The following is an 18,920-nucleotide window of genomic DNA, read 5'->3' as shown; positions in this document are numbered from 1 at the left end:
CAGCCACAGAACTCATGTTTCATGGAGGAGTGGTATTGGCCCTTCTTCCACCAAGCCTTTCAGTTAATAATTGATCCTGAATATGATATGGTATTTAAATAGGTGTATCAAAGTATAAAACAGATGTTAATTTTTGATTGAATAAACATTTCCTTTTCCAGAAAAGAAAAGAAATTTCAACTTAGAATATGAGAAATGTCTGAAGGCCCGGAAGCAACACTAATCTACAAAAGTTTTGGATCTCAAATACTGTTTTAGTCCTACATGATTCATAGTAACTCTTCGTCTCTTGTCCCCTCTCGTCTTATTGGCAACACTCAGCTGCGTCGTGGCTATGTAAAAAACGTACGCAGCTTTGGTTTATAAGACGTGGGGTAGATTCACAGAGGGAGCTCACGCGGTAAATTCCATATAAACTGTAATCCCAACTCAATTATGGCTTCGTTGTTAAACGGAAGGCTAAACTAAAACAATTCTATTCAATTCCCTGGCCAATACTAACTGAATTTTAGTACGGTTACTTAAATTACCACCGAGACAAACGCCCCGGTTCCGACGATTCAAAAAGAGACAGGAAAGACGATAAAAGTAATATATTTTTACCAAAAGGTCTAGGAATAAAGTCCTTATTCAGGAGATGGTTTGTATTTCATATAAGGAACTTCTATATAAATAATGTTTTCATTTATATTGGTTCAGAAAGTAAAGTTCGTGGAAACGTGTCAGTGCCAACACAAACAGTGCTGCGACTAATTGAACCCATCAAAGGGACAAATCGAAATGTGACTGTTGACAATTAGTTCACCTCCATTGAACTTGCTGAAAAATTGAAAACAGAGAAGCTCACCATCCTGGGAACAGTGAGAGCCAACAAACGTGAAATACCAGAAGAACTCAAAGCTAGCCGGCCTAGACAACTTGGATCTACTCTCTTTGGACATACTGCAGACCTCACGCTTTTTTTTATATGTTCCGGAGAGGAACAAAAGCAGTTATCTTATTGTCTAGCATGCATGATGACAAGAAGATAACAGACTCTGGAAAACCTGAAATGATAACCAACTACAATGAGACAAAGGGTGGGGTGGATACCCTTGAGCAGCTGTGTGGTACGAATACTACTTCGAGACGCACAAGGAGAAGGCCTATGACAATTTTCTTCGCAATGTTGGATATTGCTAGGATGAACAGTACTATTGTGTCATACTCCAAGCCTAATTCAACAGCACAGAAGATGCCAAGAAGGAATTTTTTTACTTCATTATGCATTGCACTTATCAAAGAACATATGGATAGACGTGAAACCAGATATGTTCCAAAGGAGCTGAAGCAGGTTGTTGCAAAAATAGAGATGGAGACGAAGGAGTGGGGAGTCCAGAGCCACATGTAAGAAAAGGGTGTTGTCAGTTGTGCCCTCGAGAAAAAGACAGAAAGACAAAATTTTCTTGTGTGAAGTGTCATAAGTTGCTTTGTTTGGAACACAGTTTCTGTATTTGCCCAGACTGTGCAAAATAACATGGCATATTTTACATGCACAATTAAATTATGTAATCACACATAATTTATGTATGTATACATAGTTCGTGTATTACATATTCAGATGTAATAATATGTATCTTATTTGACACGTAAATGCAATTATTTGTGATTACATCTTGTTTCCATTCATTGGTGTTTCTCAGACCCCACTAGAGTTTTAAGGCATTTGTTTCACCTGACCAGTTAAGGGTTAAAGATTCTAAAGATGGTCTGGAATTTGAATGGATTTATCAAACACTTCAACAGATATTTTTGTTAATTTTGTGATAAAACAAGCCTTATGAGACTACAATAGGCTTCGGACTTATGGCAACTGAATGCTGAAACTGATCGTAGTAGATCTATCTATAACTTCCAGTTGGAATACAGGAATAAGATCAAAGATGAAACTTATTTTTGAAACGCTGAAGTTACATCGAAAAGCAATTTACTTTTATTCCTGTCATTTTACGATTTTCTGCTATATGAAGTGAAATATTCAAACTCGAAAAGATTCCGGTTCATATAACTTCCAACTGCAATAAAGGAATGGAGTCGGAGATGAAACGTACTCTTAGCATGTTTAATAAATGCAAAGAATTTCTATTCGCGGTCCATTACAGTTTTTTTCCCATTAGTATCAATATTGAAACCCGAAATTCTCAGTTTCCCAATTCCATTTTCAGTAGAATGTGAATGGAGGAATGGGGAACAATTCTTTAGATGATGAAACGATTCCAAAAGACCGCTTCTCACTCTCTTATCGTTTTTGCTCTATTTTGATCAGAGTTGAAATCGGAAGTTACTTCTTAATTTCTACCACTTCCAGTTTAAACTAGATGGTTAACGAAATAAACGGAACTTATCCTTGGGACACTGAATTGATTTTTATAAGAACATATTTGTGCTGTGCAATTGACATTAATATGTTCAAGTTTAGATTCTATTTATTTTGCTCTCTTCTTACTATTGTTTCTCCTAATTTGCTGATTGTGTGTGTTGAATGAACAACTGCATTAAAATTATGAAAAGTGTACCCTAAAAATGCATCAATGGCTTAGTGACATTTTCAAGCTTTCTGTTAATATGTTAAGCTTATCAAAAGCTTGCTCTATGTGAAATTACGTATAAAACAACTATAGAAGAGCTATGGGGAAGAGGTAGTGTCAGTTTCTTGGGCTGATGTTCAAATTGTTACCTTTAAGTTGTTACGTACATTAATGAAACTTAGAAATTCAGAAATTAAAAAAGTTCTTGTTGAATATGTGTCATATATAAAATGTAATGAACTGTATTCTATGGATCATGTGTATCTAATACAAACGGGACGTACGCCAATATGCAGAGAAATTTAAAGCCCTATTCTATCTTTTGCAATTATACAAAGTACAAAATTTTTGTGTAACACATCTTTTTTGACACATATAAATTTTACGTGGAATGAAGCACATACATGTGTTCGAAATCAAATGAGATGCAGAAAATAATATATATATATATATATATATATATATATATATATATATATATATATATATATATATATATATATATATATATATATATATATATATATTCGACTTGCCTGTTTCGAGTTCGCAAAAAGTTATTGTGGAGAAGTAACTCGCCTAATCTTAATAGCATGCCAATTTCTCCTCTCAACTGGAATACCATATCAAGTACAGTTTCGTGCACACCTAAACCAAGTATGCCTACTCTTGACGAAATTAACTTTCCGGAACTAATATATAAGTTCCGGGTGATAGTTGTTAGCAGAGATGTTCACCCTCGCGAGGGTGGCCCTCTCGAGGGCATCCTCACCCTCAAGTTCCCTCGCCGACAGTGACGCGAGGGCGAGGACAAGTTTTGGCCACGAGGGCGAGGGTGCGCGAGGGCGAGGACAAGCTCCGATGGCGAGGGTGAGGGTGCGCGAGAGCGAGGAAAAGCTTCGACGAAGAGGGCGAGGGTGAACGAGGGTGAGGGCCAAGTGTTACTGCGGGAGCGAGGGTGCACGATGGCTAGAGATAACTTCCTTCAGAAGAACGAGGGCACGCGAGGGAGGAGGACAAGCTTCCTTAAAAGCAACTGTTTTGGAGTTTGCTGTTTGACCTCTTTTGGAGAGAGGCAAACTTTAAAATATCATCTGCCATGTCCCCTAGATGAAAAGTTAGTGACATAGCAAGGTTATACATTAATCATATTTTTCCTTTCAATTAATTGCAGTAGACAATTTCTCGTGTGTACGTACATAATTATTAAAAATAATAATGCATATAAGAATAATATTTGATTTTTCCCATGAAAGTTTCCGGGTAGAAATAGCGCTACATTAAGAAGTAAGTGTGCCTCATTGTTGCCCTCCCTGTGCTGGAGACGTTTTAGATAAGAAGTGTCTACTACACTGACATGTTTAAAGAGTGTTGGTAGACAGACAGACAGTGACTCACGTCATTCAGCAGTAAATGACAAGAGCGCTGATATCTGAACAAACACAATCAATGAGAGAACCATCAGAATGCAGTAGATCAGATGGAAAAAGACTTGATGGAATGACTTTGTTTCATAGATGGCCATTTTGCTCTGGACTCTCTCGGACTCGGGCTCATTTTTTTCAACTGGGCTCTCGCTCATTTATTCCTTTGGGAATCGTGCTCGGGCTCACTTCCCTCAGTTGGACTCGCGCTGACTTATTTCATTGGCGCTCGGGGTAGCGCTGAATTATTGAACCCGAGAACGGTTGAGCGCGAATGCCGAGCTAGCGAGCGTTGGGCTCGTGAGTTTGGATGCCCATGAAATGGACTGATTAATAGCATACATCCTCCCCAATGTCCACCACTGATGAAGTTGTTACAATTAATCGGAATTTTTAACTTTTCATAGTTTTGTGACAGCCCAAACTATTATCTGAATCGATATTTGTTAAAATAATGTCAGTCACTATTGTATCGATTTTCATTGTTTCTGCTTTTATAATCTACGTGGGTAGAGTTATCATTTAGTTACAAAATAAATAATATGTTTTTTCTTGTCCTTAAATAGAAATATCTGACACGTTAATACTGAAATTTTGCTAAAGAGCTGCTTTAACAAAATAAATTTAATAAGTTCCACAAGACATAAGTTGTTTATGCAGCCGAAATTTGCAATGTTGACTGATTGCCGTTTAGCGTCCTCTTTCGTCAGCGAGGCTATATGAGAAGTGGACCTATAGGTTTAACACGGAATTCGATCCACTGTCGTTCAATGTTCTCCCACTCGGAATTGTCCCCAGGACCCCATGCACCAAAGGTTCGTGTGCAAGCCAGTGAGATAGGGTTTGTATGTTGTGTTGTTCAATGATTTTTATTAGGAATAAAATACGTTACAGGATGCTATACTGATTGTAAATATTATAGTGCAAGTATTGAATGATTGTGTGGTAAAAGGAGAAATATAAATTTGGACTAATTAAAAAAAAAAGGCCTGAAAAAAACTGTAGGATATATGAAACATATAAAACTTAGGAAAAGCCACTTCAGCAAAACGAGCAGGATTTTGTTGTGGGTAAACAGTTTAATCATATTATTATTAATTTTGCACAAATGTGCCACACATCATAGCATGGGCGGCGATTAGGGGGGAAAAGGGGGACAGTTACCCCACCACTCTTTTCAAATGACCCATTAATGTCGCTATATAGTTTCATTTTTAAATATAAAGTTTTTGTATGTATTAAGGTTCATAGAATGAAAATGGTGCCATAAAATATTTGCCGTTCCGTGAGTACGTATTAGTTGTCTTCCTGTGCAGTTAAGAAAGCTACAGGAGTTGCGTTTTAATTGCCACGAAAAATGGCTCAAAAATTAACCTATTAGAGTGTACTTTCATATTCATTTCTTCTTACAAGGGCTCGATATGTTAGTCAGCCGCTTTGGAACTAATTGAGATAACATTTCGCAGAAAAAGAAGTCCTTCATAAGCAATGTTTCTTTCAGAAACAATGTTCTGGGAGGGGAGGGGGCACACTTAGTATCCCGGGGCGGCACTGCAGGTACTATTCTATTCATTATTATATTATAGACGTATTATTTTGGTCTCCTTCGGGAGGAGGCTCTCAGAGCTTCGGGGGGCAGTACCCCCCAAAAAATACATGTCTGGAAGAAACACTCTTCACAACTTATTCTGTAATTGCACAAAAATCGACAGTTCCTGAAATGTCTTTTCTTCTTTCTAATAGTAAGGAATATTTGATTTGATTTTTTTTAAATATCCCTTCAGCAGTGAGACTATATGAGACGTGAACCTACCGATTAACGTAGAATACGAACTACATGAGCTCCCACCAGGAATCAAACCCGGGTCTCCCACGTCAAAGTTGCGGCATTGTTTTGCAGTGTAATATACGAGTTCAGGGGTGTACATATACAATTTTGTATATACAATTAAATTTAGTGAATTCAACATAATTCTAGGTTTTAGGATTATTTGGGATAACTGGAGTGATTCTAAGTATTATTGAAATGAAATGAAATGAAATCTTGAAGTTTAACGTCCCATGGTTATGACGGTTAGGCTAAAGGAGACAGTGATAATAAGAAATGAGTGAAATGGTGGAATGAATAAAGTGGGAGGAAACGGGAGAACCCTCAGAAAACCCACGAGCACGGCGTTTGTTCGCGAGCTGGGATCGAACCAGGGACCCCAAGCACCAGAGGTGAATTACTGAGCCACCGCGCCCCCTTAAATATTGTTGAGTTTTGATATATTCCAAGAAAGTGAAAACTGCACCTAATGGCAATAAACATGTTTCGGGAAGCTGCAAAAGTATTTCTTTAAATGTCGCAGCATATGCTTGTAGTGTTTACTGTCTTTCTACTCCGGTCTCCCGCACCACTTAGCCACGAGGGAGGGAGTTAGGCTGTATTTTGTGTAATTTAATATATCCATATTTAAAAACGTTCTATGTTTAGAAGGGAAAAAATGTAACTAACAGGTGAACAGAATAATTTTTTTTTCAAAGTGTAAAAAAATAAATCTGTTGGGTGTCACACTATTCTTTGTTCGTGGAATTTTCCAATGACTCGTTTGAGTTCAGAGGTACTTGTTTGTGTCGCTTCCCATCTCAGGTAGAAATATCTTAATAGTAGCTAGCAGGGATTTGCAGAGGTTTATTTATGCCTTTGTCGGAAATATTTTTAGCGATCTGATTCACATCTCTGCAATTCATTCTTCAATAGTGAGACTGAGACTACCAAATGTGTCACTTTGAGGATAATTCAATTCCTAGAATTTGCCAAGACCAAAGAATTCTGTGAATACAAGTGCTTCGTTTAAAAGTGCGTCCAAGCGTAAAATCATGTGATGCTTGTTTGAATACAGAAATTTCAACAATTAGATATTCATTTGATAAGAAAGCTCGTTCTTATTTTGTTGGATGGAAACAGATACGTTGACCATAAACCACAAAGCAATGCAGGAAAAGAAGGGTTATATTTAACTATGTGAAGCTGTCATACATAACAGAGTAAACCTTCGAAGAGGTCTCGCCTTCAATTCTGACTGATTTTTTTCCTAGTCCTACCAGTTTACCATTGTTTTAGGTACATCCGTCTTTTCAATTTCCATCTCATCCCCTTCTATTCTGAGAAGTGCAGCCAATGAGTTATTAATTGGATGGCACCAACACGGCATACAACGGCAAATTTTACAAACAGGCTGACAGATTAGGTTTATCTATTTAGAAATAGATCTTAATATTAAACCAGTTGAGAATGCTCGAATAGCATTGCCAGAACAAACTTGAATTATTTTTTTCGAAATTTATATGAAATAGTATATTAAGTGTATTTGATTAAATTCAATAGATAATACAATATATATAATTATATTAATATAAATTATAATCGTAATAAAGTAATTAGAAAAAAATCATACAAATTGTAGGCAATTAATTAAATGAAAAATATGAAAAATATGTAGTTATTTAAATTATTTAAAAGTTTAAATTGAAATAACTAATGACGCAATAATTTTTCGATCAATAACTAGTATTGGTATTAAAGTGACGCTAAAAATGCCTCACTTCTTTTAAATGTTTTTTGATGCTCTATCGAATGGGGGCTCAAAATTGAAAAATTCGCAAATAACACACACACCAGGGGCGATCGGGGCAGTCCCCCCGCAGAAGAGGAAACTTTCTTATTTTACATATATGAATAAAACCCATCCCAGAGTTTAGAGTCCTTAAAAGTAGCAGTATGACACCCCCCCCAGAAGTCGGTCCTGGATCCGCCCCTGACATAAACACACACACACACACACACAGAGAGAGAGAGAGAGAGAGAGAGAGAGAGAAAGACATATAGAATTCAATAACGAACTTTTTAAATGAATTAAATGTAGACTCCGTAAATTGATAACACAGTGTAATCCACTTCATCAAAGCCAGTTATTAGTTGATCAATAATTTTAATTGATCTTAAATTAGGATTATCTTATAAATCACTACCGGTACTGTTAATGGTTTAATTGAATTGTCAATTTTGTAAATAAAATCGCATTCTAAGATAATTACGTTAAGTGTAGATCGCAACTATCTAGGCCAGCCCACAAACTGTTTTTAGTTGAAATCCTATCCGTTTTCCAAGTACCCAGTTACAAAACTATTAAGTCAATACTGAAAACTAAAAACGAAAATATTTATTGTAATTAAACGATTAACACGATTGGTATTATTGGACGGGAGCACGTTGGCTCAGTGCTATAGCCAATCTCTGGTTTCAGGGGTCACTCGTTCGATCCCAGGCCAAGTGAGTTCGTGGAGGACGATAGCTTATACTTGGGATTTTCCCGTTTCCTCCCGTTTTCTCATTCCACCTATTCTTTCATCATCATTCACTTGCAATTCCACCAGTCTCCTTTAGCCATCGATGGCATAACCGTTGGATGTTAAACTAAAGATTTATTTATTTTATTTTATTTTATTTATTTATTTTTAAGGTTGGTATCTTTGAAAGCGTTTTTAATATAGTGTAGGAATATGCAGCGCACAGTCTTGAAAAGGGAGATTATTTTGGGCGTCCAGTAGGCTTCTTTCTGTGATCTGTTACATAGGAAAACTTAGAAATAAAGAAGCAAAACTACCTGAAGTATTCGGCTATGGTTCATCTAACCATGGGCGTCGTAACGAGGGGCTTGAGTGGTCGCGTTCCTCCCAGATTTTCGTCACACGTATGTAAGCAAACTAAGAAGATAAAAGCATATATTCAGGGGTGTAGTCGAGAGTATACGAAGGTGTATTGCTCAATCTTAGTCATTTGCCCATACTTTCTGCTTCAAGGCGTGTAGTACTATATTCAAAACTAGCATATATAACCTGTGAAATTTTTAAGACTAGCGTATACTCTGTGAAAATTTTAAGACTATGGTGTACGCCGTGTGAAATTTTAGGACTTGAGCAGGAAGTTCTTGATAGTCTATTATTGCAACACAGCCCCTGCCCGCTGCAGCCCCTAGTTATTCGCCTCTACTTTCTAAACATTTTCTATATATTTTACATCCCTGGAGTGGTGGCCCCGCATCGTGGAGGTTGTGGGGACATTATCTAAGCCTTTGGTCAAGTGACCTTACATTTGGACCTGTCAAGTGGCCTTACATTTACATAGATTACTATTGAGATAAGTGGGTAAAACTGCATTCAGGTTTACACCTATAATTTCATGATGCTTAGTGTTCATCCGCCCGAAGGGGAACTTTCGAAGATGCCCTCAATTCTAACTATAGAGAAACGTTCTCACACAACAGAATAAACATAAATTCAAACCCTTCATGATCTATATTTAGAAAAAAAAATAGCACTCTACTAACGTAATTTGCTGTTTTGGAAAATATAAGTTTTAATTATGAATATCTGGGAATCAGTCGATCTGTCTGTATTCTGACGTATTAGAGTTAATGTCCCTTTATAATTCATCACCGATGCCGATGCTAAATGGTACGTGAATCTATAGTTTATGGTAGGATCCGAACCACCATAATGCGTTCAAACTTTACTCAAGGGAATCGAACCTGAGACTTGCTGCAAAGCAGACATGCTTGCTAGACACTATACTAACTTCCTTTGTATATTTCAATATCATTAACTTTCAGTAATCACCGGTAATCGACCTATAACCAGAGTCGAAGTCTAAGAGGGAGTTATTGAAAATGTTTAATTATCCTAATTTTTATGTAAATTTTTCACTTTAGAATATTAGCGTTAAATACTCCTCTCCCCCATACAACCATTACACACGCTAATACTATGTAACAAGCAGTAACGACTACATATTATCAGGTGCAACATTTAATCAATCAACATATAACATATAAAGCTTATAAAATTTTAATTAGTCAGCTGAATTACATCTTATGAAAAAAGTTGAATAATTTCCACCTTATATGTTAGTTGTTTGGCGTAACGTAAGCATGAAGGTAAGCTTAGATCTTTGTTCGAAATTCACATTGAAATGATATTCGCAAAGAATCTTCAGTGGGCTGAATCTCTTTCGTTCCAGGTTGGCTACAAAACTGCGATAATCGTAGGACGTAAAAATGAAGATCTTATTCCCCAGTCAGAATTTTTAAACTATCCTATCTCTTCAAGTCAATAATTGTCTGTTTTGCATTATTACTTTTCAACCACAGAGCAAAATAATTCAGTCACTCTACTCCTGTTTTAATGATGTATGGCAGCGTGTAACAAATTGTTGCGAGGTCCTGGGCAAGAAAAGTTTGTGATCGCCCTTTCAGTTTTTAATTGCTAATTATAATAAAATTTCTGAAAATTAATTAATCTACAGTAGTAATGGGGACACCTGAGGACACTTTTTGGCCCCTGGGTCCCTGCCTCAGGATCCATGGTCCCTGGCCGGGGTCAATGACCTAGGGGTACATAGGACCACCCCCTCTAGATTTTGGCAGGGGTACCATGGCCCACCCCCTAAATTTTGGCAGGGGTACATAGGACCACCCCACTTAAATTTTGGAAATTGCCAAATCTAAAAATTTGGTATGGTAGCCTAGGACCATAGTATGTACCTCTATCAGTATTGGGTGTCTATATCGTTCCCTTTTATGGGTAAAAAATTGCCAAAAATTCAAATTTCGGGGGTTTTTGACCTAATTTATCCCCTTTGATGAGGTGTTATTACCTTATATAGTTATATGGGCGTATACAGGGGTCCATTACCTTTCATAAGACATGGGTATATTAATGCACCCCTTGAAAAATTTGGGAGGGGTACCTTGGCCCACCCCTTCAATTTTGGAAATTGCCCAATTTCAACATTGGGTATTATAGTATAGGACCCTAATATGTATTATGATAAATTTGGGTGGTCCACCTCATTCCCTTTTAGGGGTACAAAATTGCCAAAAATATAAACGTAAGCAATACGTTATACCACGTGTTTGGTTTTCGGCCTAATTTATGTGCTTGGATGAGGTCCTATTACCTTATATAGTTATATGATCATGTATAGGGGTCTATTACCTATCATAAGACATAGATACATTTGTGCACCCCGGGAGGGGTACCTTGGCCCACCCCTTAAATTTTGGAAATTGACCAATTTAAACATTTGGTATTAAGTACAAGACCCTAATATGTATTATGATAAATTTGGGTGGTCCACCTCGTTCCCTTCTAGGGGTACAAAATTGCCAAAAATATAAACGTAAGCAATACGTTATACCACGTGTTTGGTTTTTGGTCGATTTTATTCCCTTTGATGAGGTGTTATTACCTTATATGTTTACATGAGCGTATACAGGAGTCTATTACCTTTCATAAGACATGGGTATATTGATGCATCCCTTTAAATTTTTGGGAGGGGTACCTTGGCCCAACCCTTTAATTTTGGAAATTGCTTAATTTCAACATGTGGTGTCATAGTACTGGATCCTAATATGTATCATGATAAATTTGGGTGGTCCACCTCGTTCCCTTTTAGGGGTACAAAATTGCCAAATATAAACGTAAGCAATACGTTATTCCACGTGTTTGATTTTTGACCTAATTTATCTCCTTGATGAGGTCATATTACATCATATAGTTATATGGTCATGTATAGGGGTCCATTCCCTATCATAAGACATAGGTACATTTGTGCACCCCCGGGAGGGGTACAATGGCCCACCCCTTTAATTTGGAAATTGCTCAATTAAACATTTGGTATTACAGTATAGGACCCTAATATGGATCACTATAAATTTGGGTGGTCCACCTCGTTCCCTTTTAGGGGTACAAAATTGACAAAATATAAACGTAAACATTACGTTGTACCACGTGTTTGGTTTTTGACCTAATTTATTCCTTTGGATGAGGTCCTATTACCTTATATGGTTATATGGTAATGTATAGGTGTTGATTCCCTATCATAAGACATAGGTACATTGATGCACCCCGGGAGGGGATTCGGTATCATAGTACATGCCTCAACATGTATCATGATAAATTTGGGTGGTCCACATCGTTCTCTTTTAGGGGTACAAAATTGCTAAAATATAAACATAAGCAATATGTTGTACCATGTGTTTGGTTTTTGGCCCAATTTCTCCCCTTTGATGAGGTTTTATTACCTTATATGGTTATATGGTCATGTATATAGGTTCATTTCCTATCATAAGATATGGGTACATTGATGCATCCTTTAAAAAATTTGGGAGGGGTATCTTGGCTCATCCACTCGGTTTTAGAAATTGTTTAATATAAGCATTTGGTATCATAGTACAGGTCTTCAATATGTACCACTATAAATTTGGATGGTCCACATCGTTCCCTTTTCATAGGTAAAGAACTAGCAAAAATCAAATTTCGGAGGTTATTGACCCCTATTTAGCACGTTATATGGGTATGTACAGAGGTTTATTACCTTTATATGTTTATGTTCCCTTTTAAATTTGGGAATTATCAAATAACAAAATTCGGTAAACGTTTTCTAGGACCCATTGTAGATGTTGATGTTCCTCTTATGGCCAAATATTCAAAATTTAAATGTTATTGACTGGCTTTATTATTGAATAAGTACAGGATTTATTAATTTTTTTTCATAAGACACAGGTGTATTTGTGTACCAATCTTAAATTTTGGGAGGGGTACATTTCTTATTGTCATATCAATAATTGGTAATTGTTCATAGAATTGGGTGGTATATCTTTCTTTGGGTAAATCATTGTCAAATATTAGTATGATCACGTGATCAGTTATTGACCTATGATGGGATTAGGTGTTCAGGACATTGGTACATTGAAACTTTGTAGGATAATTTGAGAATTGTCAAATGAAATTACGTCATTGGTTTTGATTATTCCCGCCAAATATAAATGTAAGCAAGACGTTGTACCACGTGATTGTCCTTGATGAGGTAGTGTACAGGGATTCATTTCCTTTGTTGTGGTACTTCTTAAGTTTGAGTACACACACTTCTAGAAAACAGTTGGTTCTACTCAGGTAAACAATTGATGGATATTATTGACCTTACTGAACATATAATGATATGATTAACTCTAAGACTTAGGTATATCAAGAGAAGTATTCTTTAAATTTGGGAATGGTGATAAACAGAATTTTAACATAAGGTGCGAAATTTGAAACAATACATTGAACTTTAGTCACAGCTCATAGTCTAAGATCATTGGTGGTGATTGATTTGACCTTGAGCTTTAGAAATCTGATAGCTAACCTTATTGAATCTTATGACTCATAGACGAAAGGCAATACATGCTACAACAGTTTGAAATTTAATCATAAGGTGATGTAATCTGACACTAGCAAAGTTATTGTTAATGCAATTTGATTGGATGATCACTATCTTTTCTGCAATCTGATTGGTTGATCACTATCTTTCGTGCAATCTGATTGGTTGATGATTTTCAAATCTTTGCTGTATTCAGTTTTAAGTTTTGTTTAACATTTAAAAATCTTGGTTTCGTTCAACATTTTGCACTCACTGATAAATATGATCAAAACCGTTTATTTGTTAATCGAATAGTTAAAAACCGGATAAAGTTTGACGGTTAACCGTGAAACGTAAAATTTTTAGTTTGAAATTTTTTTGTTTGAAACTTTTTGTTTGAAAATTCTTGCTTTCAAATTTTTGTTTGAATTTTTTGTTTCAGAATTTTGTTTGAAATTTTTTTGACAACTTTTGTTTCAAAATTTTTTTGTTTAAAAATTTTTCGTTTGAAATTTTTAAAAATTTTTTCGTTTCAAAATTTTGTTTAAAATTTTTGTTTGAAATTTTTCGTTTCCAAATTTTTTGTTTGAATTTTTTTGTTTCAAAATTTTGTTTGAAATTTTTTTTCGTTCCAAAATTTTGTTTGAATTTTTTTCGTTTTAAAATTTTGTTTGAATTTTTCGTTTCCAAATTTTTTCGTTTCAAAAATTTTGTTTCAAAGTTTGGTTTGACATTTTTAAATGTTTGTGCACTCATTAGTAAAAACCGGAACTGTTTAGAACTAAAACCTCTGGCAACATTGTGGTGCAATAATACACGTCAGAACATGATGCAACGTCATCAGTTTTGCATCATATATAAGTATCGTTCGAGTTAGTATTCATGATAACATCATCATGGCTACTTGTCTGCAGTTTCTAAACACACGTGATGTGATGAAATCATTTACCAAGATTACTGATTTACAACAGAATGTACCTTATAAAATCTTAGCTAGCCAAATGATACCTACAAAGTTTGGATTAAGAATCGTAGTGAAGCTTGAAAATGATAAGAATATAATTTTACCAGCAAGATATTTACCCATGGAAGCATCAAAACAAGAAGAACTGCTGCGTTTCTTAAATACTGGATCTGTATCTTTATGTTACAAAGGATTCTTGGGTCAAAGTCATCAATTTGAATTTAGTACACAGCCAGATTCGTCAGCAATTGTGATGAAATCATGAATTCAAACGTCAGCACATTCCTTTGACGTCAGACATAGTTGTATGAATTTGGTTGGTCAGCATGACGTCAGCAACTGTGATGAAACCATGAATTCAAACGTCAGCACATTCCTTTCCAATGACGTCAGCAATAACTATAAACCAGCAAATACAGTGTCAGCTCATGAAATCATTTGAGCAAGTGCTTTTCAGGAGGAAAGATGTGTACTTCTAACGATAAAGAATTCATCTTCGCAAGCTATTATCCAATAAATATATTTCAAACAAAACATGTGATGATTGGTATCAGTGCTAGAACATTTGAACCAGTGATTCGATTGGGCAAAGCAGAACAATTTGGTGTACAACTGACCTGTGAAGAATGGCAAATATTATGTTCACGAATCGACCAAATGAATGATTATTTTCATGATGAGCTAAATGTGACCATAGTCAAATCATTAGGCTCAAATCATGAAGTGGTGCTGCGTACAGTCCTCGAAGAGAAGATGGTGCTGTTACGTAAAAAGAGTACATTTCATGTCCCTCGCAATATGGTGTATCTAACGCAAACGGAATGGAACAAATTCATCAGCGTATTTCAGTGTGTGAAACATGCAGTGGAAGTGTGCAACAAAACAAGTATATTCCTGAAAAAGTACTATTTTGAAAAATGTGTTATGCATATTGTACAACATGTATCTAGATGTTGTGATGGTTGTCAACATCGTTCATGGGTGCATACCTGTATTGATAAACAGTTTATTTGTGATCAAATGGACATTGAGTTTCCACCAATTGATATTGCATTAGACCTTAAAAGACTTCAACTGGAATTAAAATTATACGCTAAAGACAAACTAGTGCAAGAAGTTCAAAATACATTGTATCGACAATATCCAGAACCACTATCTCGTATGGATGTATGTGGAGTGTAATAAAATGATTCGTTTCAATGAATTGTGTTTTTTCATTTCAAGTACAACCCCATGCTCTGACGTGTACTATTGCACCACAATGTTGCCAGAGGTTTTAGTTCTAAACAGTTCCGGTTCTTTACTAATGAGTGCACAAACTTTAAAAATGTCAAACCAAACTTTGAAACAAAAATTTCAAACAAAAATCTTTGAAACAAAATTTTGAAACGAAAAAAATTCAAACAAAAAATTTCAAACGAAAAAAATTCAAACAAAATTTTGAAACGAAAAAAAATTTCAAACAAAATTTTGAAAAAAATTCAAACAAAAAATTTGGAAACGAAAAATTTCAAAGAAAAATTTTAAACAAAATTTTGAAACGAAAAAATTTTTAAAAATTTCAAACGAAAAATTTTTAAACAAAAAAATTTTGAAACAAAAGTTGTCAAAAAAATTTCAAACAAAATTCTGAAACAAAAAATTCAAACAAAAATTTGAAAGCAAGAATTTTCAAACAAAAAGTTTCAAACAAAAAAATTTCAAACTAAAAATTTTACGTTTCACGGTTAACCGTCAAACTTTATCCGGTTTTTAACTATTCGATTAACAAATAAACGGTTTTGATCATATTTATCAGTGAGTGCAAAATGTTGAACGAAACCAAGATTTTTAAATGTTAAACAAAACTTAAAACTGAATACAGCAAAGATTTGAAAATCATCAACCAATCAGATTGCACGAAAGATAGTGATCAACCAATCAGATTGCAGAAAAGATAGTGATCATCCAATCAAATTGCATTAACAATAACTTTGCTAGTGTCAGATTACATCACCTTATGATTAAATTTCAAACTGTTGTAGCATGTATTGCCTTTCGTCTATGAGTCATAAGATTCAATAAGGTTAGCTATCAGATTTCTAAAGCTCAAGGTCAAATCAATCACCACCAATGATCTTAGACTATGAGCTGTGACTAAAGTTCAATGTATTGTTTCAAATTTCGCACCTTATGTTAAAATTCTGTTTATCACCATTCCCAAATTTAAAGAATACTTCTCTTGATATACCTAAGTCTTAGAGTTAATCATATCATTATATGTTCAGTAAGGTCAATAATATCCATCAATTGTTTACCTGAGTAGAACCAACTGTTTTCTAGAAGTGTGTGTACTCAAACTTAAGAAGTACCACAACAAAGGAAATGAATCCCTGTACACTACCTCATCAAGGACAATCACGTGGTACAACGTCTTGCTTACATTTATATTTGGCGGGAATAATCAAAACCAATGACGTAATTTCATTTGACAATTCTCAAATTATCCTACAAAGTTTCAATGTACCAATGTCCTGAACACCTAATCCCATCATAGGTCAATAACTGATCACGTGATCATACTAATATTTGACAATGATTTACCCAAAGAAAGATATACCACCCAATTCTATGAACAATTACCAATTATTGATATGACAATAAGAAATGTACCCCTCCCAAAATTTAAGATTGGTACACAAATACACCTGTGTCTTATGAAAAAAAAATTAATAAATCCTGTACTTATTCAATAATAAAGCCAGTCAATAACATTTAAATTTTGAATATTTGGCCATAAGAGGAACATCAACATCTACAATGGGTCCTAGAAAACGTTTACCGAATTTTGTTATTTGATAATTCCCAAATTTAAAAGGGAACATAAACATATAAAGGTAATAAACCTCTGTACATACCCATATAACGTGCTAAATAGGGGTCAATAACCTCCGAAATTTGATTTTTGCTAGTTCTTTACCTATGAAAAGGGAACGATGTGGACCATCCAAATTTATAGTGGTACATATTGAAGACCTGTACTATGATACCAAATGCTTATATTAAACAATTTCTAAAACCGAGTGGATGAGCCAAGATACCCCTCCCAAATTTTTTAAAGGATGCATCAATGTACCCATATCTTATGATAGGAAATGAACCTATATACATGACCATATAACCATATAAGGTAATAAAACCTCATCAAAGGGGAGAAATTGGGCCAAAAACCAAACACATGGTACAACATATTGCTTATGTTTATATTTTAGCAATTTTGTACCCCTAAAAGAGAACGATGTGGACCACCCAAATTTATCATGATACATGTTGAGGCATGTACTATGATACCGAATCCCCTCCCGGGGTGCATCAATGTACCTATGTCTTATGATAGGGAATCAACACCTATACATTACCATATAACCATATAAGGTAATAGGACCTCATCCAAAGGAATAAATTAGGTCAAAAACCAAACACGTGGTACAACGTAATGTTTACGTTTATATTTTGTCAATTTTGTACCCCTAAAAGGGAACGAGGTGGACCACCCAAATTTATAGTGATCCATATTAGGGTCCTATACTGTAATACCAAATGTTTAATTGAGCAATTTCCAAATTAAAGGGGTGGGCCATTGTACCCCTCCCGGGGGTGCACAAATGTACCTATGTCTTATGATAGGGAATGGACCCCTATACATGACCATATAACTATATGATGTAATATGACCTCATCAAGGAGATAAATTAGGTCAAAAATCAAACACGTGGAATAACGTATTGCTTACGTTTATATTTGGCAATTTTGTACCCCTAAAAGGGAACGAGGTGGACCACCCAAATTTATCATGATACATATTAGGATCCAGTACTATGACACCACATGTTGAAATTAAGCAATTTCCAAAATTAAAGGGTTGGGCCAAGGTACCCCTCCCAAAAATTTAAAGGGATGCATCAATATACCCATGTCTTATGAAAGGTAATAGACTCCTGTATACGCTCATGTAAACATATAAGGTAATAACACCTCATCAAAGGGAATAAAATCGACCAAAAACCAAACACGTGGTATAACGTATTGCTTACGTTTATATTTTTGGCAATTTTGTACCCCTAGAAGGGAACGAGGTGGACCACCCAAATTTATCATAATACATATTAGGGTTTTGTACTTAATACCAAATGTTTAAGTTGGTCAATTTCCAAAATTTAAGGGGTGGGCCAAGGTACCCCTCCCGGGGTGCACAAATGTATCTATGTCTTATGATAGGTAATAGACCCCTATACATGATCATATAACTATATAAGGTAATAGGACCTCATCCAAGCACATAAATTAGGCCGAAAACCAAACACGTGGTATAACGTATTGCTTACGTTTGTATTTTTGGCAATTTTGTACCCCTAAAAGGGAATGAGGTAGACCACCCAAATTTATCATAATACATATTAGGGTCCTATACTATAATACCCAATGTTGAAATTGGGCAATTTCCAAAATTGAAGGGGTGGGCCAAGGTACCCCTCCCAAATTTTTCAAGGGGTGCATTAATATACCCATGTCTTATGAAAGGTAATGGACCCCTGTATACGCCCATATAACTATATAAGGTAATAACACCTCATCAAAGGGGATAAATTAGGTCAAAAACCCCCGAAATTTGAATTTTTGGCAATTTTTTACCCATAAAAGGGAACGACATAGACACCCAATACTGATAGAGGTACATACTATGGTCCTAGGCTACCATACCA

General features: G+C 35.4%; 1 protein-coding gene across 1 annotated transcript; it reads left to right on the top strand.

The window, feature by feature from the left end:
• The first annotated feature begins 1,009 nt into the window (after positions 1-1,009).
• Positions 1,010-1,390, top strand: LOC145671674 (uncharacterized). Its single transcript, XM_081740872.1, has one exon. The coding sequence runs from the start codon at positions 1,010-1,012 to the stop codon at positions 1,388-1,390; it is 381 nt and encodes a 126-aa protein (XP_081596998.1).
• Positions 1,391-18,920: the final 17,530 nt, after the last annotated feature.

This window comes from Thermobia domestica, chromosome 15 (genome assembly GCF_964235325.1).
Source record: "Thermobia domestica chromosome 15, izTheDome1.hap1.1, whole genome shotgun sequence".
NCBI lineage: Eukaryota > Metazoa > Arthropoda > Insecta > Zygentoma > Lepismatidae > Thermobia > Thermobia domestica.
The sequence above is the reverse complement of the archived record's forward strand: the minus strand, read 5'-3'. Positions and strand labels throughout refer to the sequence as shown.

Bases quoted from the DNA above. Each gene is read 5' to 3' on its own strand.
- LOC145671674 (XM_081740872.1), top strand. From the start codon at position 1,010: ATGCATGATGACAAGAAGATAACAGACTCTGGAAAACCTGAAATGATA.